The sequence below is a fragment of the Triturus cristatus genome, chromosome 8 (genome assembly GCF_964204655.1).
Source record: "Triturus cristatus chromosome 8, aTriCri1.1, whole genome shotgun sequence".
NCBI classification, from domain to species: Eukaryota; Metazoa; Chordata; class Amphibia; order Caudata; family Salamandridae; genus Triturus; species Triturus cristatus.
The window spans coordinates 219,799,545-219,825,172 of NC_140591.1; the positions used below are offsets into that span (position 1 = coordinate 219,799,545).

The following is a 25,628-nucleotide window of genomic DNA, read 5'->3' on the forward strand; positions in this document are numbered from 1 at the left end:
CACTACAAATTCTGACAATGAAAACAGCCTTTCTGGTAGCAAAAGCGAACTGCAAGCGCTAACGCTGCAAGAGCCCTATATCCAAATACACAAGGACCGTGTCGTCATGAGGACTGACCCACACTTCATGCCAAAGGTGGTGTCGGCATTCCATATGAACCAGACAATACAGATACCAAGTTTCTTTCAGAACCCAGCAACAAGCGCTGAAAGGGCACTGCACACTCTAGACGCTAGAAGGGCGGTGATGCACTACATCGAGAGAACCAAGGAGCACAGAAAAACCAAGCAGTTTTTGGTGTCCTTCGCAACCAGCTTCCTGGGTAGACCAGTGACGAAAGGCACCATCGCGCGATGGATCGCACTAACGATACAATTCTGCCACAAACAGGCAGGGCAAGAGCTATCGGAGGGGGCACGGGCCCACTCCACAAGGAAGAAGGGAGCAACGATTGCCTTTCTGGCAAACACACCGATTCAAGACATATGCCTGGCAGCAACTTGGACTTCAGTGCACACGTTCACTAAGCACTACTGCGTGGATATACAGATGAACAAAGAAGCACAAGTAGGACAGAAGGTGCTTCAACATATATTCAACGACCAACGCTCATCTTCCACCCAGCCGCCACAAAGATAACAAACCGCTACAAAATCTATGCACAGCATAGTGAATCCAGAAAGGTTCACGCTGCAAAATGAATAGTTTCTTACCTGTTGGTGTAGTTTTGCAGCTTGAAGATCTTTCTGGATTCACTAGCGAACCCACCCACCTCCGCCAGAAAGATGAGGCAGGAGAAGAAGGTGGAAGGACAAAGAATAAAAACAAGATAATACTGAAGGGATATATTGAAATGGAAATTACTAAAACGCCTAGGGTTCAAAAAAAATAAAAAAGGGGGAAAAAACAACCCGAAGATGGCGCCCCAAGGTGGGACTTCCGCAGGAAGCATGCCGACGTCACGAGAAGTACACCAAATGGTGGGACGTCGACACCCACCTGGGCTACAAAAAAAAAAAAAGACAAGAGACTACGATTCTGGACCTAACCACCAGACCGCGGAATAATGCACAGCATAGTGAATCCAGAAAGATCTTCAAGCTGCAAAACTACACCGACAGGTAAGAAACTATTCGTTTGGTGCTATCTTGCTTAATAGACAAGTGCATTAGTTACACTGCTTTGGTGTTTTGTGTTGTCAAAGCAGTATGAGTCGAATTAAAGTTAGTGTTTTCTTGCTTACACTTAATAGCCTATATTCTTTTCTGCTTTTTTTTGTATTAGCTATAATCAATTTTAACTGAAAACCAGCACCACTATCTATATTGTATGGAGTAAGTTTAAAAAGTGGGGAGGAGATTTCCACTCAAGACTGCCGTAGCAGCACCTCTGTGATGATCTGTGCTTCGTCTTCTGTCTGGATCTCCATTATGCACTCCTAGAACCTTCTGAAGTTTTGGGGGATGCTGCCAGCCGCTACACACGTGTATTCCAAGTGCCGATCTGCTATACAACTTGAGTGTATGTAAAGCGATGGATGGAATGCTTGAATTAATCCCGGTCAATCATTATTTTGCAAACAATGCCATCTCTGTTTGGACCCAGCCATATGAAAATCTGATTTGACCCTGCTCCCGTGGAATTATTTCCAGCCCAAATTACTTCCCTGGACCAGAACACAAGCAACGAGAACCAGCTTTGCCCTAGTTAAGGCAGTTAAGTGGAGTAGAGACCAGACTGATTTGCTTATGGCTGGGTCCAAACTGAGGTGCACGGTGGCAAAAAACAATGAGCTGGGATGCAACTCAAGCTATTGTTAGTGGCTGTGATTAATTCAAGCATTCCATCAATCACCTTGTGTTGTGCCAGGTAACTTGAGCCACATGAACTTCAACACTGACTACATTAGCTTCTACCAAAAACTTTAAATGTTTATGTAACTCAGTGGACTACATTGCCTTAAAGAACTTTGTAGTCAGACATAAACGGATGGTCTAATGCATCAGAGAATCAATGAAGCTAGTTTCGAGGGAGGAGCTTAGCACGCATCCAAGATGGTCGCGTGAGCACAGGGCTCCCCGGACCCTCGCCACTCCTCGCAATTTATCCTGATGATATCCTGATTTCTCAGACGGACTCTTGAAGGTGAACCTCGACTGAGTCCATAACTCTTTCCAGAATTTGAATCGGACTTGGGCGACCAGAATTATAGCACTTTGAACTTTTGAGGCCCACCTGGAGGCTGTGCCGGGGACTTGGTGATTTGTGGAGCCGGGACGTAGTTGAACAACAACGGCAGGGGGACCTCATCGGTGGCCGTACCCCCCCTTTCGGTTTCGTTTCCGGATCCTGACATGGTCTGATTGAGAGACCGTTTCGCTCGGCCGGGGACCAATCCACCCCCCATTTAGTGTCATCGCTGCCTCCTCATTATAGCCTCTTGGGTCAAGTCGTGACTTTCTTCGGACCGTACGAGCCAGTTTCTTGGCCTGTTGGTGCCCGACCTGCCGGCGGCCATTTTCACCAGGTCTTGCGGGCCCCTCCGGGGTGCATCTTCCAACATGACGGGCAGGGGTGAACCCGAGAAGCGGAAGACCAAGACGTCTCTTCGTGGGGGACCGTTCCAGACAAATGTTATGGACCGTTACACTCAAGCCAAAGGATCCCCCGGGCTCTCCAGCAGTACCCCGGAGGACGCCAGAGACTACCCTTCTGCCCCTGTTGACTTGTCCCTGCAGGACATTATGGGCGCCATCACCGGCATGAAGGAGACCATCGGCCAGCACTCTGGCTCGTAAAATTGACACGGTCGCCATTGATGTCACTCTAATCAGGGCCGACCTGTCTAAGACTAACGAGAAGGTGCAGTCATTGGATTTTAAGACTTCCAGCCTCACGGCCGATGTGTCGGAACTTCAGACAGACCTTGGCACTCTGAAATCGGCCAACGACCTGATGTCCCATCGGCTGGAGGATTTTGAGAACAGGGCAAGACGTAGCAACATCCGCGTCATAGGTGTTCCGGAGAACCCCGAGACTCGGTCGGTTGACCTCCTGGTCGAAGATTTAATCCTCACCCATCTTGCCCCTTCTGGACTAAGCAAGTTTTTCGCTGTGGAGCGTGCACATCGTGTCCCGGGCGGTAAGCCCAAGCCTGGCGCGCCTCCGAGGCCTATCATCGCAAAACTTTTTCATTTCAGAGACCGTGATGCGATTTTGCAGGCTTCGAGAGTGCACGGCCCGGTGAAATTTGAAAACTCCTCTGTCAATTTTTTCCCGGACTTCACTCAACTTGTCCAGAGACAGAGGATGGGCTTTCAGGGGGTTAAGCGACTTCTCCGGGACCTGGGATTGAAGTATGCTTTTCCCTACCAGGCTTCGAGTGGAATACGAGGAACGGACCTTCTTTTTCGACCGACCGGACAATGTGAGTGACTGGTTGGATTCCCTGCCTGGTCGGGGCGATCGAACGGGGCACCCTGGCGGTGCCGAGGGTGGTGAGCCTACACAGAAGTGACCTTTTGGTCCCTAACCCTGATAATCGGACATTGCTCAGTTGGGTTCTACTCCTTTTGTATATTTTGCCTTATAGTAGTTCGCGTCCGGGTGGCGGGTGGAGACTGGCCTCTCTCCTCCTCCGGGGTCTTTTTGTAGAATGGGATTGTTAGGGCGACAGGCACACTGCATTTTGGGGTGGCTTTTTAGTCTGCAGGGGTGCAGGGAGGGGGGAGTTGTAACGGGTTTTGGTTGGGGGGTGGGAGGAGGTGTTTGTGTTTGATAAACAACCGCAATGGAGCGCACACCGCTAGCCCCTCCTCCGGGTCGCCCCAAGGGAAGCTGGTACATGAAGTTCCCGAGTGGTTCACCCCAGTGGGTGCAAGTAAGTACTTGTTTTATCTCTAGACCCGATACATGTCCCGGGTTTTAAAATATCGCCCGAGACATGGCTCGGGTTTCGGGATAACTTCCCTCCTCAGTAGAGAAAATAGTTAGGGGTGGAAGAGGGGGCCGCCAAGCAACCGTCAAAGGCCTCAGTGCCCGCACAGGCACGCAGGTGCGTCGTCCAGGAGCTCGTCAGCTCAAAGCTCGAGGGAGCCATTTTTATAAACAACCGCAATGGAGCGCACACCGCTAGCCCCTCCTCCGGGTCGCCCCAAGGGAAGCTGGTACATGAAGTTCCCGAGTGGTTCACCCCAGTGGGTGCAAGTAAGTACTTGTTTGATCTCTAGACCCGATACATGTCCCGGGTTTTACTTTTCTCAAGGCGGCATATTGGTTCTGTCTCTGTTCTTTCTCTGCTTCAGGTGTCCTGCTCTCTGTGGGGGGACTCATGCAACTCTTGTGGGGATGGGGGTAGTGAGTTGAGGTTGATATCTTGGAACGTCAATGGATTGGGGGATTGTATTAAAAGGGGTGTTGTATTGCAATATTTGCGTCGTTTGACTCCTGATTTAGTGCTCCTGCAGGAGACTCATTTGGTCGGCAATGTGTGTCATGCTATGAATGGGTGGGGGTACCGATTGGTTGCACACTCCGGGTTCACCACTGGTTCCAGAGGGGTTGGTATTCTGGTCCGGTCTTCCCTCCCACTAGAGATTGATAATGTCATCCTTGACGACAGAGGGCGCTATGCCGCCCTAACTGGTAGGTGGGAGGGTAAGACTCTTTCCTTAGCCACGATATATGTTCCCCCAGGCCTCCAGACCTCCACTTTCTCTGATGTTGGTCGGATGTTGCTGGAACTCCCCGATAGTCTTCTCCTCATGGGTGGGGACTTCAACTCCGTGCTGTCCGGCGATCTGGATCGCCACCCCCCCAGGGCCCTTCCCGTTTCCCAATCATGGCTTGGTGGGTTCTTGGACACCTTTGGTTTGGTGGATTGCTTGAGGTTAATGCATCCGACGCAATGTCAATCCACCTTCCACTCCGTGGCTCATGGGAGTCTCTCCAGGCTTCATTACTTCCTCATGCCCGCGGCCCAGTCCCCCCACATTGGGGAGGTAAGACACTTGTCCCGGGGCATTTCAGATCATTCCCCTGTGTGGCTTCTTTTTGACACTGGGACGCAAGCCGCGGGGCGGATCGCCCCTATTAACCCTTGGCATCTGCGCAACCCCAAGACTCGCAACAGCCTCATTAAGTCGCTCGACCACTACTTCCTGGAGAACAAGGGGTCTGTTTTGTCCTCAGTGTCCCTGTGGGAAGCCTTCAAAACTGTTATTCGTGGACAGGCCCTATCTTTAATAGTCGAGACCAAGAAAGCTAGGAATGGAGAGGTCATGAAGCTGGAGGCCGAAATACTGGAGTTGGAGGCTGATCTAGACTTAGGTGTCACCCAGGATAGGCTCCACTCCCTTAGCTTGAAACAGTTTGAATATAAATCCCTTGTTACGGATGCTGCCAAGACAATGTACAGGGAACAGTAAGGTAGACTGTATGATGTCGGGGATAAGGCGGGTAAATTGATTGCATGGCTTGATAAGAAGGAGAGAGCGAACCGTGTGGTCCCTGTGCTTCAGAATTCTGACGGTGTGCATGTGACTGACCCTGGCGAGATTGTGGAGTGTTTTGCTGACTATTTTCGTGTGGTCTACTCCCCGGTGTCTGATAGAGATGAGGATGACTCTTGTTTCTTGTTGAGGGATATTGCGTTGCCCTGCCTGTCTGAAGAGGATCGAGAGCGTATGGAGGCGTCGTTGTCGGCCGACGAGATTGCTACCGCGATTCGTTCCCTTCGTTCTGGCAAAGCTATGGGCCCCAATGGATTGCCTATTGAATTGTACAAATTACGCGCGGATAAAGTCGCACCGTTTCTCCGTGATATGTTTCTAGAGTCGCGTGAGCTTGGTTCCCTCCCTTGCGACCAGCGTCTGGCCACTATAGTTGTGATTCCTAAGGAGGGCAAGCCTCGTGATCGTTGTGCCTCATACAGGCCTATTTCCCTATTGAATGCTGAACCGAAGATTCTCGCCAAGGTCCTTGCTAATCGCTTACTCGCTGTCATCTGTGACCTGATTCATCCGGATCAATCTGGTTTCATTTCGCACCGGAACACTGCTCTCAACTTGCGGCGCCTGCACGGCGTTCTCGCCAGGGCGGAGTTTCTCGCCGAGCCGGCCATCTTGGCTTCCTTGGACGCCACGATGGCCTTTGATACGATAGAATGGCCATATCTTTGGGCCACTCTGGCGAAGTTCGGTTTCGGTGCGGGATTTATTAGTTGGGTGAGACTTCTATATACGGATCCGCTAGCTCAGGTTGTTGTCAATGTTAGGTTGTCCCAGCCCTTCGCTCTCGGGAGGGGTACTAGGCAGGGGTGTCCGTTGTCCCCCCTGCTCTTTGCTCTTGCTCTAGAACCGCTTGCAGCCTGGCTCCGATGGGAACCATCGATAAAGGGCATTCAGTGGGCCCCTGAATTTGAAGACAGGATTTCGTTGTACGCCGACGATATTCTTTTGTACCTCACCTCCCCGCGTGAATCCCTTAACGTCCTATTTGACGTCCTCACTTCTTTCGGTAAAAACTCCGGTTTGATCATTAATTGGTCTAAATCGTGTGTGTATGTTATCTCCGGTGGCCTTCCCCCCCTTACCGAATAGGTTTCCCATTCAAATTTCGCAATCCGGTTTCAAGTACTTGGGGGTCTACGTATCGTTGGACCCGGCGGTCCGTCACGAGCATAATCTCCTTCCCCCTCTCCGGCGATTGAAGTTGGACGTGGCTCGGTGGCGTAGATTGCCGTTGTCGCCACTCGGTCGAGCGGCACTTTTTAAAATGATGTCCCTGCCCCGATTTCTCTACGCACTCCAGAACTCCTTTGATATTATTCCGGCGGCCTACTTTCGGGAGGTGGAGGGTTTACAGAGGAGACTTGTTTGGGACGGTCGCGCACGCATCGCTCTTGCAAAACTGACTCTCCCCTGGCATGACGGGGGGCATCGCGCTCTCGGACATCAGGCGGTATTATTGGGCCTCCCAGTTGTCCGCCATCAACCATGCTACGTATGCACCCTGTCCAAATCCGGCTTTCGAGATGGATAAATATCAGTTGCCTGGTGGCAACTTCAACAGGGCGCTCTACTCTCGGGCGGCGGGGAGGAACCTAACGGGACCCACTAAGATTGCAGTACGTGTGTGGAAGGATGCCAATGTGGCTGTGGGATGGAATGATCGCCTGACACGAGCGACCCCCTTGTTCGTTTTGGACAGATTGGGATGCCTCTGGACAACGAAAGGTTTTGAGAACTGGGATACGATTGGCATTAGCAGAGTGGGTGATCTCTGGGTGAAAGGTGCAGTCAAATCCTTTGCGGTGCTTCAGAGTGAGTATGAGCTGAGTGAGAGGGAGCTCTTCAGATATGCACAGGTTCGCCATGCTTTGCTGTCGGTCTTCGAGGCCGGTACCACAGTCCCTGCATCTTCACCACTCGAGGACCGTATACTTGATGGTCATCTGCCCGATAGTACGATTTCCTTGATCTATAAGAAATTAATCCACAATCGGGCGGACCTCCTTGTGCGTCTTAGGGAGGCCTGGACCGGAGACGGGTTGGAGTTTGATGACGAAGACTGGCAGTCTGCACTGTCCTCCCCGAAAGAGGTTGCCATTCCTGCCCGTCTCCGTCTCGTCCAGCTCAAAATTCTTCAACGTGTTTATGTGACGGGTCCTCGTTTGGTTGTGATGGGTTTTTCTTCGGACGGGTTGTGTAAGCGCGGCTGTGGAATGAGCGCCACCTTCCTTCATATCCTTTGGGAGTGCCGCGAGGTTGCGGCATATTGGCACCGTGTGCATGTTGTAATGGAGTGTGTCACTGGGGTCGCTCTGTTGCCTGAGGCTCGTCGATGTTTTTTAAATGTATGGGAGCCGAATGACTACAACGTCGCCCAGGCCCGGTGGGCGGCGCTTGGGAACATGATTGCAAAGAGGGATATTGCACAGCTTTGGGGTTCCCGACGGCCTCCCACCGTGTCAGTGTGGAAGGAGAACATGGACTGGTGCATGTTCAGAGAGAAGACGGTGTACCTGGTTCGGGGCAAGCCTGGGGTGTGGGGTAGAATTTGGGGTCAGTGGAACACCTACCGAGGTAACATCTGTACGCCCCCTTTTGTAGATACCCCGGACATTTCTCTGTCCCCGTGATCCTGAGGTTCCTGGAATACTGTACCCGTTTGGCTGATTGTTCTGACTTCTCAGCTGCCTCCCCCCCCCCCCCCCCCCACCCCCCCCTGGTCATCTCTATTGTCGTCCTGATTCTCTACCTGGTGTGATGGGATCCCCCCATCGGCGCTCGACACCGTCTAGACTGTTTCTCGCCTTGAGTTTTGTTTTATTGTTTCTTTGTTTGTTCTTTTCTTTTAATTTAAAATATTGGTATCCTGCCTAGATTCTGAGTTGCCGAGAATATCTCCTGTAACCCTGCTGAGCCTCTGGGGATCAGTCGCTGCTTTGTGATGTCACGCAATTGACATGCATATACTAGCGGCCGGCCCTGGTGGTTGTAGGCCCATATTTGTAATTATGCTATTTTGCACAATAAAGTTTTTCAAAAAAAAAATTAAGCTAGTTTCATCATAGTACATTGAGCTTGCAACTGTGCCATCTTTACACTTTCAAAATGTGTCTGTTTAGAACCTTGTGGCTAGCACCCTGTAGGAAGCTGGGTCTGTATGTATTATACCAAAGTAAGGTATAGTGTGCACAGAGTCCAGTGGATCCCCAAAGGTAGGCCGAGGTAAAAGTAGAGAATACCTTACTCTCTATTTGTGGTAGTGTGGGCGAGCAGTAAGGCTTTATCAGAGGGTAGTGTTAGGCATTTATTGTACACTTCAGACAGCAAATGATGACTGAACGCAGACCAATTTTGTTTGTATAAAAATATTTAGTTTTTTTATTTTCTAAAACCAAGCCAGGCTAGGGGCAGGTAAGTGAAATAATACTTTGCAATACTTATGCAATGATTTGCAGTTGAATGCATGTTAAAATGCAGTTGGTTGAATTACAGGTAAGTCAACAGTTTGAAATTACTTTTCAGTTACTTTACAGATTACTGTGCACGTTACTTTTTAGATTAATTTTTAAGTTACTTTTACTAATCAGGGTGATATGCCCAGATATCACACTGAAACATTTCCTAGACAAAAGTTCAGTAATTCAGGTTTAGTACATTTGCAGTTTTTCAATGTTTCATACAAACCAACACCACACTTGAAAGAATTTTCAAGGAAAAACAGTCAATGCAATCCTATGAAAGGAAATTAAGTTAACGGTTTGCAGGTAAGTACTTATTTGTGGGAGTTGTTATTCGGGGGTTAGAAACAGGGTTCCCCCAGGGTCGAGGATTCACTCTCAGAACACCCTCAGCGGTACAAGGGCAGCCGGATGTAGAGTGCTGAGGCCCAATGTTATCCAGTGGGGGATAAGGGGCCTCCGATTGGTGGCTGCTCACAAGGTTGTGGGAGCAAAGCTCCTGGTGTTAGGCAAAGGTGGATCCGATTTAGCACACAAAGTGTGTAGGAGAGTAGGGTCTGCTTTCTATGTTCACCCCCACTTTTTGCTTTTTGCTTTACTGGTTTTCGACTTAGATGTGGCTGTGGGCCTGCTAATCAGACCCACAGCCCTGCTGTTCTCTCTCTAAATTAATACTATGTACTTTAGGTGCATAACCCAATTGGATAGGGTCACCTTATTGGCCCCTGTACAGTGTACCTTAGGTACCCAGGGCATAGGTGTACCCTAGGCCTACCAGGGGCTGCAGCATGTATTATGCCACCCCTGGCCTGGCCTTCCATTATGACACAACTGGCTGATCACCCAGCTGGGGCAAGGTCGTGTAATCACCCCTTGCTTAGGTGTAGTATTCCTATACCTAACTTACATATAGACACATGTGTACCTATCAGCCACTCCTATGGCAGGCCTTAACAATCCTGGAGGCAGAGTGCTTGGTAACATGTGAGATGGTGCTCTAGCATGAGCTGAGCCTGTCTGCAGCTTTCGGAACCATGTCCTTATAGCTGTTCTATGATATAGCCTACCATATACTCTTAAAGTGCCTTATAATCTTAAACGGTTATGGTAACTATGGTTTGGCTTTATCAAAACATGTCGTGTAAGGTGTCTAACACTTTGGAATAATACCCCCATACCATTTCTGGGGATGAGGATATTATCCCTCCCTTCTAGAGGGAGAAGACATGTTGTAACCTACTTACCCGGTTAAAGTTAACCAGAGCCCCAGCATCACAAAATGGATGCTGCTGCCACAGACACGAGTCTGACCTCCTGCTGCTGGGAGTGATCCCGGCAAGGGAGTCTTGGACAATAGGTTTCCTGCCTTGGGAGGTGCTAGCACCACCCCAGACAGGCCTTAGTGTATTGGGGCAGGGAGGGATGAATAGAATGAGACAGGCCTGGGGCACACAAGGTGTCCCGTGCCTAGTCCAGTTCAAACCGGTGCTGGGGCACTCCAGCCCCAGTCCTGGCGCGAAACTGGACAAAGGGAAGGGGGTGTAACCACCCCCTCCCAGCTCCCACCCATAAGGCGTGACCTAGCAGGTATCCCAGCCCCCCAGATTAGTATAAGAGTGGGAGTTGGGCCTCAAGACTTTAGATTATCCTGAACCTGCAACTTGAACAGAAACTCTGGACCTTCGACATTCGACGAAAGAAGAAGACTGAAGAATCCCTTGTGGCCAAGGAGTGGCTACCCTGTGCAAACAGGCACCATCAAGAGACTACCCTTTGCTTTGCTCCAGTTCTACGAGGAACCGACTGCAGAGCCCGACCAGAGCCTTGACTTCCAGACTTCTCCGACCCTGATCCACATCCACAGCCGTGCTGAGATCCGTGGAGGCGACGAGAGACGTGGGACCGGCTACCTGGGAAAAGTGGCTAGTATCTTCAAGCGCAGCTTCTGAGGCACCCTCGAAGTTGTGCACCGGGGATTGAGAAGCCCCAACCCCAAGCACCATCTGCACCGAAGATCAGCCCCCCACACTCCACGAGTCCTGCGTGGGGCCCTTCTGCATTTTCCTGCTTGCCGCGTCTGTCCGGTTGCTTGCCCGCTGGCTAGTGGCCTCTGTGACGACGCACCCTGAAATCTTCAGCGCTGGTTTGTCTCCTCCAGACTGGCTCCCGCTTCTCTGCAAAGAAGAAGCACCCCAGACCTTCCTGGTCTGCACCAGAAGCAAGTCCTCCGTTCTTCGTGGGTTCCGCTTGCCAAGGCTTGGTGAGTCCTAGTCCAACTTCGACGCCGCCGACAGCAAGAGCCTTCGTGGGACAGCTCGCCTCCTGGTCCTGGTCGTCCTCGACGTTCCCTGGTCCTCGTGGCTGCAGCGACCAGCTTCACCTTCACCTGCAATCTTCACGACATCGCCTGGTTCCACGTGGTCACTGGCTAGTGACCTTGACTCTGTCCCCTCTGCTTGCAGGTATCCTTTCTTCCTGATCCCAGCCTTGGGATCCACCGGACACTCTTCACTGACTGCCTGTCAGCATCTTTCTTCAGGCATCCATAGGAGTCGACGACGAAACCCGACGCAACTTCACCCCTATGCACCCGCAGCCTGTGGGCTAGGTAACTTGGGTACCCCGGAGCTAATCAGGATAGTGACTATCCTAGTGTCTAGTTTTCCAGTCTCGACTTCCTAGCTACTCCGGAAGTGTCCTAAATCTACTTAATTCAAAACTGTACTATTTCTATCGATTATACGCATTACGCGTGAGTGTTTCCACTCTGCACCTGAATCCCGTGGGCCTCCCACTTCCTAACCTTTGGTAGTATAGTGTAGCCCCAGCGATTGCCTAGGCCTATCCTATTTCCGTGACAGTGGTCCTTATACCACTTACTTAGTATATGGTTTGCGTGGCCCCTAGGGCCTAACTGTATTACTTACCTGTGTGACTTAATGTATGCATAAATAAGACTGTGTTGTACTTACCTCTAATCTCATAAAGAGTGCTGAGGGTTTGTCTAGAATAAATACTTTATTTTATATATATATCTGTTGTGGTGTCCTTTCATTTGGTATTCAAGGGATTATATATGGTATCACAGCTGGCTTCACATGCCATTCAGAGTTTAGCCTAAGACTGCTCTTGTCCATGCTACCACTAGGATAGCTGGTCTATAAGGTTGACTTTACAACCAATCACCATAAGGGTATTTGGACTGATATAAGGTGTACACTAGAACTAGTGACATCATACATCAGGCCAACTTCTCACAAAGTGCACACACAGCGGCGGCCCGGTGCATAGTGTTGAAGAGAGGGTGGCAGCAGATTTACCTGTAAACTGCCTCCCACTCACTGCGCTGTTTAACGAGAGCCAGGAACGGCATTTTAATTTTGCATTTCACAAGTCTGCCAACTACCACTATGACTGATTATGACACAGGCCACTGAAATTATGCGACATGGGAAGACCAAATTTTGCAGTTGGCTTGGCTAAATTATGCATCATGAAAAGGCAAATCATGAGGTGAAATGTGCCACATTTTGTGACAGTATTACTTTATTTATATTAATTTGTCATTTTAGGAAAACTGGCTGGGTGAATATTTCACCTCTTTTGCACCAGTCTAACAACCATATACAGCAATAAGCAACTGAAAGATGACTAGTGCACTTTTGCGTGGGGCCTTCCACTGCATAGGAACATGTTGCCGCATTTTTAATTAACTTTTTATCTGTTCGAGACAATTTTTGTTGTTAAAATCTGCAGATTATGCAGTAGATGACGGATTACATGGCCTATCCATAATTCTGTAGAAAATGCTGCAGCCGCAAAATCACCCAACCCCAGTTGCCATGACTATGAAATATTATACTATCAGCCATTCCAGGCCCTCCAGTTAAGATCATTTTGCATTGTAGTGCTTGTGGTTTTACTTTCAACACTTAAGATGGTCTTAAAATCCCAGCATGCAAAGTACTGTTTGCTAAAATTCTAGAATCAAATGAGCATTACATGGAGCCACTTGCCAGCTATGTTTAAACATTTTACAAAGTTGTCTAGTCCATTTAAAAATCTGCTTGTTGCACACATAAAATCAAAAGTGAATTCTGCACACTTGTGAGGATTCACTCTTTCACTCACATCATGCACTAAGAGAAGCATTGGCAATGCAAATATTTTTTCTTGTGCATATTGTAAGGCATTCTACAGAGCTTCAAAACCCAATCAACGTACACCATGAACAACAGCAACACAACCCTCCTCAATATAATGAATAAGTAAAGGACAGGTGGTAGAAACAGAAGGAACATCAGAAGATTCTCACACATAAAGTACAGGTACAGCACAGGTAGCAAGCACACTAAAGAGAAAGTGAGAAGCATTAAAGAACTGCTGTAAAATTTCTGTAAATAGATGTATTTTTGCATGAAGTACAAAACCTCTAAAAGAAATAACCAAATCTCTAACCGAATTACCATACTTTTATGTACTTTTATATAGGACAATAAACACTCACCTATCTAGTGTCGTATGCCTAACCTGCAGGTTCCACATCTAGCACTGGTTTGGTTAAGGTTATATCACTTATGTTGACATTTATGTTCTCCCTTTGGTAAACTATCAGACCGATATTAAAATTGTATGTGGGTTAGCTTAAAAATAATTCTGCTGGAGGATGGCTGAGCAATGGACCCTACTTAACTTTTCCATTGCGGAATTTCAGTCCCCGAATATTGCTTCTGTGGAGTCAGGTGCTCCCCCAGGACTACAGGGAACCCACATCAAATATTGTGAAACAATTCCTGTTCATAGGGCATGTTTACCAGTGTCAGAAGGGGGCAGACTGGGCACATTCCCACAGGCCCCACTCCTTGAAGAGGCCCATCACGTGGTATTGGCAAGGCATGTGCTGCTTGTTTCACAGAGCACATCATTGTAATCGTGGCTCACACTAAGAAACGGGCCATGCCCATACTGCCAAGCCACACTCGCAGCTGACTGGGCTGTGAGACCGCGAGCCACACACCCAACACCAAGCATCTTCTGTCTTATTTCCAGGGCCAATAGGGCAGTGGTAATGAGGCAGTGATGGATGGGTCCCATAATCCTTTGCGCCCTGCCTGTGTTGCATTCCCTCTGGAAAAGTAGCGCCGTGGAGAAATAAGGCGAAATGTCGAGCTTGGCTGGCTTTGGATCTCAGGCCTTTCTGCAAGGGTCAGTGACTGGCACTTTATTGTTGAGGTATGAACTTTTGCATAATTGATTTTAGTTTGGATTGTTTCACTTCACATTAGTTTATATCACTGTACGGAGCGTAATTTATTATTATTAGAATTACTGAACCACATCCTTTCTGCAGTGACAATTTTATTAAGAGGCTAGTCAGTTGTCTTGTTTCTCCTATATAACCTTTTTTAGGTCTCGCCTGGCGTTGCAGCGCGCATGCGTTGCTCGCTCTGCGAGAGGAATAGTAATCAATAGCATTTTAGAAGGGGAGTTGAAGTCCCGCCCCTCATTTCCATTGGCTTGCGTCATCGTTCATGTTAAACGCTGGCGCGTGATTGGAAATCTGGCTTTTTTGTTACCGCCCTGTCCAATTTTAGGACGCCCATCTGGACAGGCCAACGCCATCTTTGTTTGGCGTGACGTAGGAGGGTATGCTGCTAGCTCTGTTTACGGGAAACGCTGGCTCCTCATTGGAAATCCTACCAGCTCCTCCCTCCCCATCCAAAAGCAAACTCCCCAGAGTTGCGCTGTTTATTGTTCATGGGCTTCCTGAGGCGGAGGGCAAAGTTAGCCGCGCGGTAAGTTTAATTAGAGCTCATGTCACTTGTCTCCCTTGCTGTACCTTTCTCAGCAACATTTCAGGGTGCTGTCACACACCTCCTAGCTGTCCCTATTGAGGGTAATTTTAGAGGTTACATTTACACGAATAGGAGTCTCATTCCTAGAAAAATCTCTACTAAGCTCTGCAGAGGGGGGGCAGGGGGGGCGTGTATGAATTCACATGATGCTGGTTTATGAAGCTCGGTGGCGGCCCCCACCTGTACCATTCTCTCCAGCTGCCCAGGGCTGTTTGAGAATTTTATCAGCACTGCTTTTGTTTCCGAGAAACCTGGTTTTAAGCGCACACCGGAAAGAGCTGTCGTATTTGTGGGGGGGGGGGGGGTGGAAACATCCCGTGGGTCGGATGTTACTATCACGTGACCAGAGTACAACTGCTGGAACTGCCTAAGCAATTGTCTATAGCAGTAGCTGCATTCCTAGATGTATGTACATTGTGGCTGCTAGTTTCAGCCTCCACATTTGGTCTATACTATGGGGAGTCGCCCGCATCCCCTAGGTGAAGCGGTCGCACTTTGCAGCACTGGAAATGTGCTAGGGCTCCACATTTGTAGATCTCCGGGTTGGAGGGAAGAGGGGTTAGTGGGGTGATCTGCGCACCTGTTAAGTCGGGGGGGGGGGCAATAATGGGTTTTGGCTTTTCACCCCTGCTCCACTTTTGCCGTTTAAATAACCAAGGGCGCGTCTCCTTCTGTTAGTCTATCATCATCTCGTAACATCTACTTAATCAGCTCAAGGTCTGGAGTCGAGCGGTGGTTGTTAACTTCTTAAACAGCTGAGCAAACCTATAGCTGCCAATCATTGACGACTTTGGCCACTCTTTACATCTTTCACCAGTCGTGCTGTGCATTCTGGGACTTGAAGTTTCACTAGAACCATACACGTTCGCGGGGGCGAGGGGGGGAGTTGGGTAACCCTTCAAGAGTGTATCTGGGAGATATGGGGTAGCTCCCCTCAATCACTTTCTGGGTGGGGAGTTGCATCATTTTTGCCGTACACCACTGGTTTGTGCTTAAACATCCGAACTTGCAAAATGACGTGTGCAGAGCACCAATACAAAGAGAAATATACTACTACTGCCAAGTCCAGGAACACATTGTGTGAAGGAGGAAGTTTTATTCTGGCCGGCTGCGTCCGGGTGATGCACTCTGCCTGGCCAAGAAAAGCACCGACTTATCTGGCACAGAGCACCACTACGTAAAAGAAAGATATAAACTAGTATGCCACTAGTGTTGAGCACTTGCACTAACTTGAAATATCTCTGTCTGCAAAACAAGCATTAACTTTGTGATGCTTCTAGAGAATGTTTATGTTCAAAGCGCCAAAAGAAGCGTAAGGGCCCTTTGCGCAGAAAACGCCATCTTTCATCACTTAGTCCATAAAGAACGGTGGTGGGGGTTACATTTTTCAGCTTTTGGAGAAGACCATCTCCTAGTTGGTTTTCCTGTTCCCACCTGTCGGCGCCGGAAGCTGAAAGCTGCATTTTGTACTCCCAGTTCGCAGAGTTTGCGAGAGCAGGTCAAAAAGCCGCCGCTCCCTTTCAGAGAGAGTCGGCCCTGGCTGGGGCAATGCACCCCGGGCAGCATAAAGCCTCGGATGTGTGGCTGTGCATTAATAGTGTTTGTCCTGTCACTGGTGTTACCGTACGCAGAGTTCTAGGGACTGCAGGGCACAGAGTGGTGAGATGCCTAGCTGTGTGTGTGAGGGGGAGGGTTGAGGGGTATATGGATGACTTTGTCTTTGAGGAAGATTTACGTGGCTGCGACCTTTCACCCCAAGCAGACAGAGAGCCCCAGGTGTGTAAACGGGTATCAATATTGTGAGCTCTTCCCCTGGTCTTACTGTACTGAGTCTGAAGCACCAGCCCTGGTGGGAGGGAGGCTGCCCCCCCCCACACACGTTTCAGGGAGAGACAGCCCTGGTTGCTCCCATCCCCCCGCGGCAAGAGCCCCGGGCGAGTGGATTTGTGTAAATATCATTATTGTGTGCTCTGTCAATGAGATTACTGGAGTAGGGGCACAGTGTGGTTCAACACCGGCCAGTGCTGTGTGTGTGGAGGGGGGGGCTGTCAGGGACCCTCATCCCTGCCCTGCAGCACACGGGATGCATTATGGAAATAAGACTAGCCCCGCATAAAGTGCGGGTAGCCCCTGGCAGGGCGGCATTGGCACTGCCGAAAGGGTGCAGCACTCAAGGCGCTTTCCAGTGAGTCACCACAGGGCTCTGCCCCCACCCAACACACACTTTTTTTTGTACTTTAATAAGCACGGCGCCATCTTCACGGACACCGTGCTGTGCAATGCAATAGGTTTTGCTTTTGGTATTGTAAATAACAATGCCTTTTAATTTTTTTAAAGGCATTGCCATTTACAATGTGAATAGCTCAAAATAAAGTCATTGCGAGACCTATTGCATTGTACATGCTTGTTCTATCGCACTACCAATGAGGTGTCTCCTGCTGGAAAGCAATCCGTACTCCCCTGCTACGCAAATAGCGGTGTATGTTGTGCCGTTTGGCTGCAGTCCCCATCCCCCTAATATTCCAAGACATGAATTTTAATGTATGGAGTGTGGGCGCCATCTGTAAGGGTACCAACTCTGACCCCTCTCCCCAACCCCCCCACTCCGATCCCCGCCAATTCTCTAAGGGCTTGCATCACCACACCTGCAAAGGGGTAAGCCCCAACAACAAACAAAAACATAGCCCCAACAGCACTGAACTACCTCCCCCCAGAGCAGTCTGGCAACGGCCACCTGCCCAAACTGTAAACAGTGCATCTGTTCCACAGAAGAACACAGCCAGTTACTGGTGTGGGCCTCTGTGCGGGGGGGTAGCTGCTCGCTGGCACATTCTGGCAGCTGTCTGCCCACGCCGACCCAAACGGAAATATGATCAGCTCGTGTTAATCCTTGTGACTGCGAAGTGTCCCAAGTACTCTGGCGCATAGTACCCTATACACTAGGGCACCGGAGTCGAAGATCATCCGCCGCCTGGGGGTTATGACTGGCAACCGGATGCTGTCTACGTGGGAAGAGTCTGTATCCGATCCCCCAGTCAAACCCCCCCCCCCCCCCCCCCCCCCCCCCCCCAGTGGGTGAGCCAACCTCAAGCATTGACCTCCTGGGGTGCAGGACGTCTGCTACTGCCTGTAGGGCAGCTTCTCTCTGTCTGTCTGTTTGCGATGGATTTGGACGGGTAGTCGTTTTCCTTTTCAGTCTCTTTCGAGTCTTCCTTTTGGGGATAGGAGTTTAGTTCCCACTGGGACGGTTCAGACTCGGGAGAGAAAGGGGGAACTTGGAGGCCTCCTGCCATTCCCATGCCCTTCACAGAAGTGAGTCTTCCTGTCTAAAACCACACTGTGTTTGGCTGGGAACATGAGGGAATATTGCTAGCCCTCCTCGCGCAGTGCCTCCTTCACCTCCAGGACGGAGGCCCTTCTTCGTCACACCTCAGGGGTGTTCAATCTGGGAAGTTAGACACCCTGCTGTTATTAATCACAAAGGGTCCATCTGAACGTGCCTTCTGTAGTAGGGAACCCTGTGCCAGATGTGCAGGAGCCATGCCACCACGGGTCGCGGGGGCTGCCAGGTGCAGGTGGTCGAGCAGGGACCTACTGGGCTCTTTCCAAGGTGTAAAAGGCAGAGAGGCCCTCTGGGGCTACCTCCCTGCGACGCCATGATTCCAGCAATGTCAGTATGTCGGTGCCCTCTATTCCCTCTGGCAAACATTATTTCGGCTGTTACGCCCTTCAGTGTCCTCTGCCCTACATTCTAATACATGCATTCTGTCCGTAAGCTCTGCCACTGTTTTGTTCGAAGTGGGTTGTGCTGGGTGCAGCTTTGCGATGGACGTTTCCGTTGCCCCCACTCTTTCTGCCAGCTTCCGATGCTCCCGCAGCAGCCCCAGGCAGACCGAGACTGTACTGATGTCTTGGTGGAGGGTGGACTTTGTATCCGCTGTAGCCTCCAGGATTTTGTCCAGCTGCAGCTGGACCGGGGCTGATTCTGAATGGGGTCCCGTTAGCTGGGTAGCCGCATCTTCTTTATGTTCTGTCGCTGGGCCAGTCATTCTTTACCGAGGTTTGCCCATCGTTGCCCCCACCGATCTCCTAGGCAGTTTGGATCTTGTCCGTGGCCGGCGTGTATTGGGGCAGCAGACTGGTGTGGCAGCTATGTTGTCCCCCAGAGTCCCCCTAAACTCCCAGTTCACAGTTTAAGCCTTTCCAGGACCAATGTCTACTATCTCTGTGTCCAAGGGCCGCTCCACTCCAGGGTGGGGGGGTCTAAAACCTAACCCCCACCTTCCCCAGGGGGGAGTGTAGCAGTATCGGCCCCTCGTCACTCAGCAATGCCGTTCTCTGGACGGGCAACTCATGGTGCAACAGGAAGCAAGAAGGCCAACTCAAGATCGTGAGTTTACACCTCCACACCCTCGATCTCGGGCTCCTCCGCACCAGTCCATTCACTGTCTCAAACTGAGAGGTATCCCGGGGGTCTCTCCACAATATAGGGGGTGCCCAAAGGTCGATGGCAGTGAACTGTGGTGGCAGGGGGACCCCCCTGCGGTGACGTACCAGCGGCCCGACCACAGGCCGAATGAGCACCAAAAGGCCTCACCCCCTGCCTCCTCTTCTTTAGGCTCGGTGGGCGCCCCCACTCTCTGTGCAGCTCTCACCTTCTGGACCCAAGGCCCTCCGTGGTCTGATATGGTTGCTGCATGGCCAGCACAGGCCTGTCAGTCACCGCAGTCCAAGTCCCGCTGGAGGCCCGGGCGACCGCCACCCAGTCAAAGGAGCTCCGCCTCCCGTAGAGCTCCGGGTACAGCAGCCGCCAGGCACCATGTTCTCCACTCGTCCGCTGCAAGTTTGCCTCTCCAGGCTGGCAAGTGTCTGTGTGCTCAGCAGGTTTTGCCATATTCTAGGCCCAGCAAGGGGGCCCCAGCAAGAGCCTGAGGCCTTGGCCTCCGCTCCTTGAAGCCACCATCTTGGCTCCGGGTCCGCTGCGCAACTGGCTCTCTCGATCGTCCTATAATGTGCGCCGCCGGGGTCCCGACTCTGCTCGTCAGGCACACCTGGTTCTCACCCAGTTCAGGGCCGTTCACCTAGAGTCAGTCCTCGCAGATTGGGCTGAAAATAGTCCAGATTAACTCTGGTTGGTGCGGAGCCTCAGCTTCATGGGTCCGCCATTGCCGGCCCGCATCCCACGCCCCATCGGAAAAATACCAATTAATGACAAAATATCAAACAGCATTTACATTCTGGCATACTAACATATTCGCCAAATTAACAAATGATTATTTGTGATGCATCAATAGGTTATGTACATGATGTGGCGTAAACAATTAATACCGTAATTCCAAGTGTACTGATATTCCATTGTAGTAATGCACTAGTGTTACTTCAGTTTGAATACAGGTCATCGGGAAAAAAACACTTATTCCATGTTCAATCAACGAAAACAAACCTGCTGGTGTGCCTCTATAATTATCAGTTAAACAGAGGTAGTCCTGATACAATAAATAAATACCCAGATAAAAAAAATTCAAATATATATATTCTGCTCTCTGCCTATTGGCATGAGAATCATTGGTGATGCTAACACATCTAGATCGAAGAATATTGCTCTATGCCTAGTGGCTTAAGAATCAGTAATACTGCTAATCTGACCTCTGTAACGGACGACAAATAGGAGAGTATGGAGCAAAGCAGATTCCACAAAAACAAATGAATAAGTGATAAAAAGAAGTGTGGGTGCAAATAATCCTGAAGAAATTCAAATAAACATGAATCAGACACTCCACTAACAATACGATCCGTCTGGTATTCAGCTAAACTTCCAATGTACATATCCTACTTGGAGGAGGCTTAATGCACAAAAATGCCGCAGGGGCTGGTAGCACAAGCAGAGATAGCCAGGAGACATTTGGAACCTTAGAAAACTATCCTAGATGAACAGAGAGCTCCTCATCTTGGTTGAACTGCCATGGTGAGTGCTGCTGAAACGTATAATATATTCCAACTTAAGCTGCCTCAAAGCACGTTCCTTGTCGCCTACTCTGGTATTCACCAGAATCCTTTCAATGCCAAAGAACAAGATTTTGTCTGTGTCCGATGTCCAGCCATGGGATAACGCTGATCATTATTCTTGGTAGCACACAAATGCTCAAGGATTTTATATATATATATATATATATATATATATCTAACACCATAACCTACTGGCGGTTGCCAGTAGGTAGTTATAGTTAGGACCTAGTTTCCATAGGAAAAGCGTTTTTTGTTTGCCCAATAACTTTGGCGCCGGTTGACAAATCTATTTTCAAAACTAGTGATCAGCTCCGGTCAGCTCCTGTCTTGAAATTTCGGGGTTATTCGCCAAGCGGGTTTCGAAGAAAAAAGGGGGGTCTCAAAACGCTTTTTCCCCATGTTATTTTCCATTGGAAACTTTAGACAAAGCTACAGCCCGAACTGCTGAACGGAATTACACCAAATTTGGCAAAAAGGTAGGTCTTGGTTCAGAAAGAGTCCATTTTTTAGGTCTCGCCTAGCCGTCGTGCAGCTCTTTTTCCAAGCACATTCACGTGCTTGTGGCGGCATACAGCTTGCGCCACAAGCACGAGCGTGTGCTTTGAAAAAGAGCAAACAGCTACTGCTTAGCATGAGCACTCCCCCCACCCCTCCCACTTGCGCAAGCACGCACCTGCGCCATGCTTTTAAAAAAAAAAATCCTTTTCGAGCGCGCACCATTCCCGGGCTTGTTCTGTTTGTAGATGCATTTTGGTTTCACAAACGCCAGTTGTTGCCTTTCTCAATGCCCGTGCCTCTTTGTCTTCCTTTTCCACTTCAAAGCTTCACAATCTCCCTTCGTGCCCGTCGCCCCATAATCCCTTTATACCTCTGCAGCCAGATCTTCAGAGAAGGCAGCGCATAATCTGCTTCACGCCGATCCTTGTGATTTAACGGTCAAGTAGGGATCAACCCCTCCCCAATTTCAATAATTTAAATCTGCATGCATTGTTTATTAAAATCATGCAATTGTTAATTTTGTTTGTTCCAATCAATATTTTTAGTTCACATGTTAAAGACTCTGCAAGACTCGAACCCGATCCTTTCCCTCTTCTACTCCACATCGTGAACATCAGGGTTGAGACACTCTGTTTCTTTTGGGGCTTCTAAAGTAATGTGAGCTCTGGGCCGTCCATACCCCCTCCACTCGAGCAGTGCCGAGACCAGCCCGTCGCCCCATAATCCCTTTATACCTCTGTGGCCAGATCTTCGGAGGAGGCAGCGCATAACCTGCTTCACGCCGATCCTTGTGATTTCACAGTTTAGTAGATGTCGGCCCCTCCCCATCTCACAAGTGCAGTATCGACAGCTGACTCAGACAGCCACTCGCTCACATTTTCAAGATAAAAAACGTTATGTGATAATTCGAGCACACAAGCCAACATTGTTCTTAAACCATCCCATGTTTATTACACTGCTGCATGGCAGCTAAGCAGAGGCTCATTTGCATTATGCAAACAAAATGGCAAACTGAACTATACATACTGAAAACCACATGCACCACTCCCCCTTCAAAATAAGATCGACCTAAAAGTGTCTGCCGTGAGACCACCAGTACTCCAGGCGCTGTGACTACACACACCAAACATGCAGTGCTGGTCTTATTGTGGCTTTTATGACCAGAGAGTGGGAGATTTTTCAGTGGAGTTGATGTGTTATCAGGCACACCTGACTCACATGAGTTTATTAGATTGCCCCCTTAAAATCTGCAATGAGCATCTGGCCTTGTTATTTGTTTCCCCTTCATGATTCTTTAGTATTCCATCCCTATTCCGAAAGTCACCACACTGCACTCAGCCATATCAGCAGAAACTATGTGTTCCTGCATTCTCTACAATGTGTCCTTAGGATGGGTCCGGCCAAGCCCTGCCAGGATTGAGAGGGAGGAACGAGTGACCAAAACTAGCACTGGCACTTTGTAAAACATTCGATGGGTGCTGCGTTGTGACCTAGAAATGATGGGAACATGTCCTTCTGAAACAACACACCATCACTCTTCTAGGGCCCTTTAACACAACACTCATTCTTCCATCCATGCCCTTTGCGCACACATACACAATCATTGGCATAGCCAATAGGTCTTGCCTTTGGGACATTATAAGTGTTCAGCCAGGCAACAGCTGATGTTGTTGCACAAAAGATATTCTGCTGCATAACTAAATACTTATATTGTCCAAAAAGCAAAACCTATTGGCTATGCCAATGCTTGTTGTTGAATGGAGTAAATCCGTTCAGTAGTTCCTGAGAAATTAGAAAAAGTAAAAGCTTCGATATCTGGGGCAGCGGAGGGTTCGCAAACACGAGCTTCATTCTAATTGGCTGCCAAAACTCCAAACCAGGAAGTGTTGGCAGCCATCTTGTGACTCGTTAGAACCAAATCACAAGAAAACAGTAGAAAACCATTTTTTTTTAAAAGAAGAAAAGGGGGCAGGGTCGAAACACCCTGACCCCCTAGGCCTGCTCAAGGGGTCCCAGCATTTTTTAAATAAATAATTTGGGCGAAAATCGCAATGGGGTAGCGAATCCCGCCGAAATATAAAAAACTAAACAAAAAGTGCGGGCTCCCGTGCTTCGTTTAAAAAAAAAAAAGCCCCCGGGTGGGCCAGGTCCCCGGGGGCACTGTAAATTCATTAGCAGGAAACCCCAGGGACCGCCACCTCCGAGGGGCTTTTACAAATAACTGCGGGGGCCCCGGGGATTGCCACCTCAGTGTAGGAAATATGTGTTCATTTGAGTGGTGGACATGCAAGTCTGTGAGTTGAATTGAATAGGATAATGAGGGGATTAATGAGGGAAGAGTCTAGAAAGTGTTATTTGGCTGTATATAATTTTGCAGATTGTTTGCCAAATAAGTATTTGCATTATTTAAAACATGCTACAACGTTATGTTTCATTTCTAAACTTTCTTTTAACCCAAAAAGCAGATTCATCAAAATCCTTCTACCAGCTTTATACAGAATTGACCTATGGTGAACAGAGTCTGACTGCTACTGAATTGGCTCCTTTGACTATAATCTCTGAAAATGTAACTGATCCAACACTTGATGAATATTGTGGTCTGTCCAGCGAACAGAAGTGTCATCAACTGCAAGATGAAGTGTCACATACCGGTCAGCCTTTGGAAACTCTACGTAGTCGAAGTGCATGCTCAGTTCAGGAGTATGCCTCATTTTCTGATTTGGATGTGTCCCAAAATTCAGCTGAAAACTCCCTATTAATGGACAATGTGAAATTAGACTGCACAGAAATGAAAAGGGGAGACTCCAGTTGCTTTGAAAAATTAGCTGATGTAAATGTTAATCAAGTAGGACAAGTAGAAAATTTGACTGCTCTAAATTCTGGAACCACCGTTGCTAAAGAAGAAACACAAACGTATGTTGATGTTGCTTTTTCTGAAGATCACTCCTTTACTATGTCTGCCCAAGATTTAACCCCAAAGTCTCAGTTATTAAAACCTGTTACGGCATTAAGCGCAACATCAGACCGGACTAACAAGCATGAATTTGTTCAGATGACATTCTCTGGCACCACAACTCATGCAAAAATGTCTGCAGCCACCTTGTTACACACCAACATTCCAATATGGGTGAGTGCATCTATATAAACATTTTATGTTGAGGTTGATAATTCATCTTTATATTCACAGTACTATAATCATTGTCATTGGTATGTTGTTACTTTATTACAAGGTTATGGTATTACATTTCATACTCTACGTCCATCAAACACTCTGTAGGAATAGCCTTATCATAGCTCGCTCAAGACAATGTCTTCACTACATCTTGTTAAATGTGTGGACTATTCCTGCACCTGACAAACCTACCCTAAATGCATCAGCCTCTTGGTAATTTATGTTAAGCTGTTAAGACTAAAAATGTATACATATCCATTTTCTTGTAACTTCTAGTTTAGTGCTGAGTTTTCTTTGATGTTATTCTTAATGCAAGTGTTTTCTTTGGACCACCACATAACGCTCACAACACCTTACCTTGTCAGCAGGGAATCCATAATCTGAAGGAGCTCATTGACTCTCACTGCCCCCAAAGTACCACTATGACTTTTCTGGATACTGTTGCCTCTCATTATTCTCCTTTTTTAAGATACTTTATGCTCTTGAAAACAATATCTGTTGTTTAAGGGAGTTTTTTTGTTTAATCTATACAATGTAATTCTGTGGACCTACCTTATAGAGGTTATTGGAACCTCACACAGGAAAGAATACTTTATATCAAATTACAGTAAATTGGTTCCCTTGATTGTGGAAGGACTTTAACTGCCCACTTTGGCTGATGTACTTTTGTCATCCGAGAACAATGTTCACCTAGGATGCATCTAAGTGTTAATTAAAAAAGATTACAATACAGTTGACCAAATCACATTGTATAGTAAGTCAAATCAGAATAAATTCACCTGAGAATCAAATCTTGATTTATATGTGTCCTATCCCAGATTGCATAATATAGTTTAAGCAAATAGGTGCTCCAAGTGATGGTGCAGTGCAGATGCAAAAGGTGAGCCAAAGACATATAACATGAAGTGTAGGCAATATTTACACTATGTACAAACTGGGTAACAACCAAATTGGAAAGTTCATCATCATATTCAGAATTGGACACTGTTAGCATTCAGATTCCAATAGTCCAAAAATGAATGATAATGGTGAAGCCCCCAAATGTCAATGTTTTATACCTTACAACAAATCACATCTGGTCTTCGTCAGGACAGATAAATCCTTTGTAGCAACCTATGAGAGACACTA

At 48.4% G+C, this 25,628-nt stretch overlaps 1 protein-coding gene across 3 annotated transcripts in view; it reads left to right on the top strand.

Annotated features, from left to right (window-relative positions):
• The window catches only part of CEP295 (centrosomal protein 295), a 510,218-nt gene that overhangs the window by 387,654 nt on the left and 96,936 nt on the right, over positions 1 to 25,628 (top strand). For 2 of the 3 annotated variants that reach the window (XM_085621392.1, XM_085621394.1), the window contains one exon: positions 23,791 to 24,455. In XM_085621392.1, the coding sequence (XP_085477518.1) occupies positions 23,791 to 24,455 (665 nt within the window). The remainder of the gene's footprint in view (positions 1 to 23,790; positions 24,456 to 25,628) is intronic. The other variant, XM_085621393.1, reaches the window with a different exon arrangement.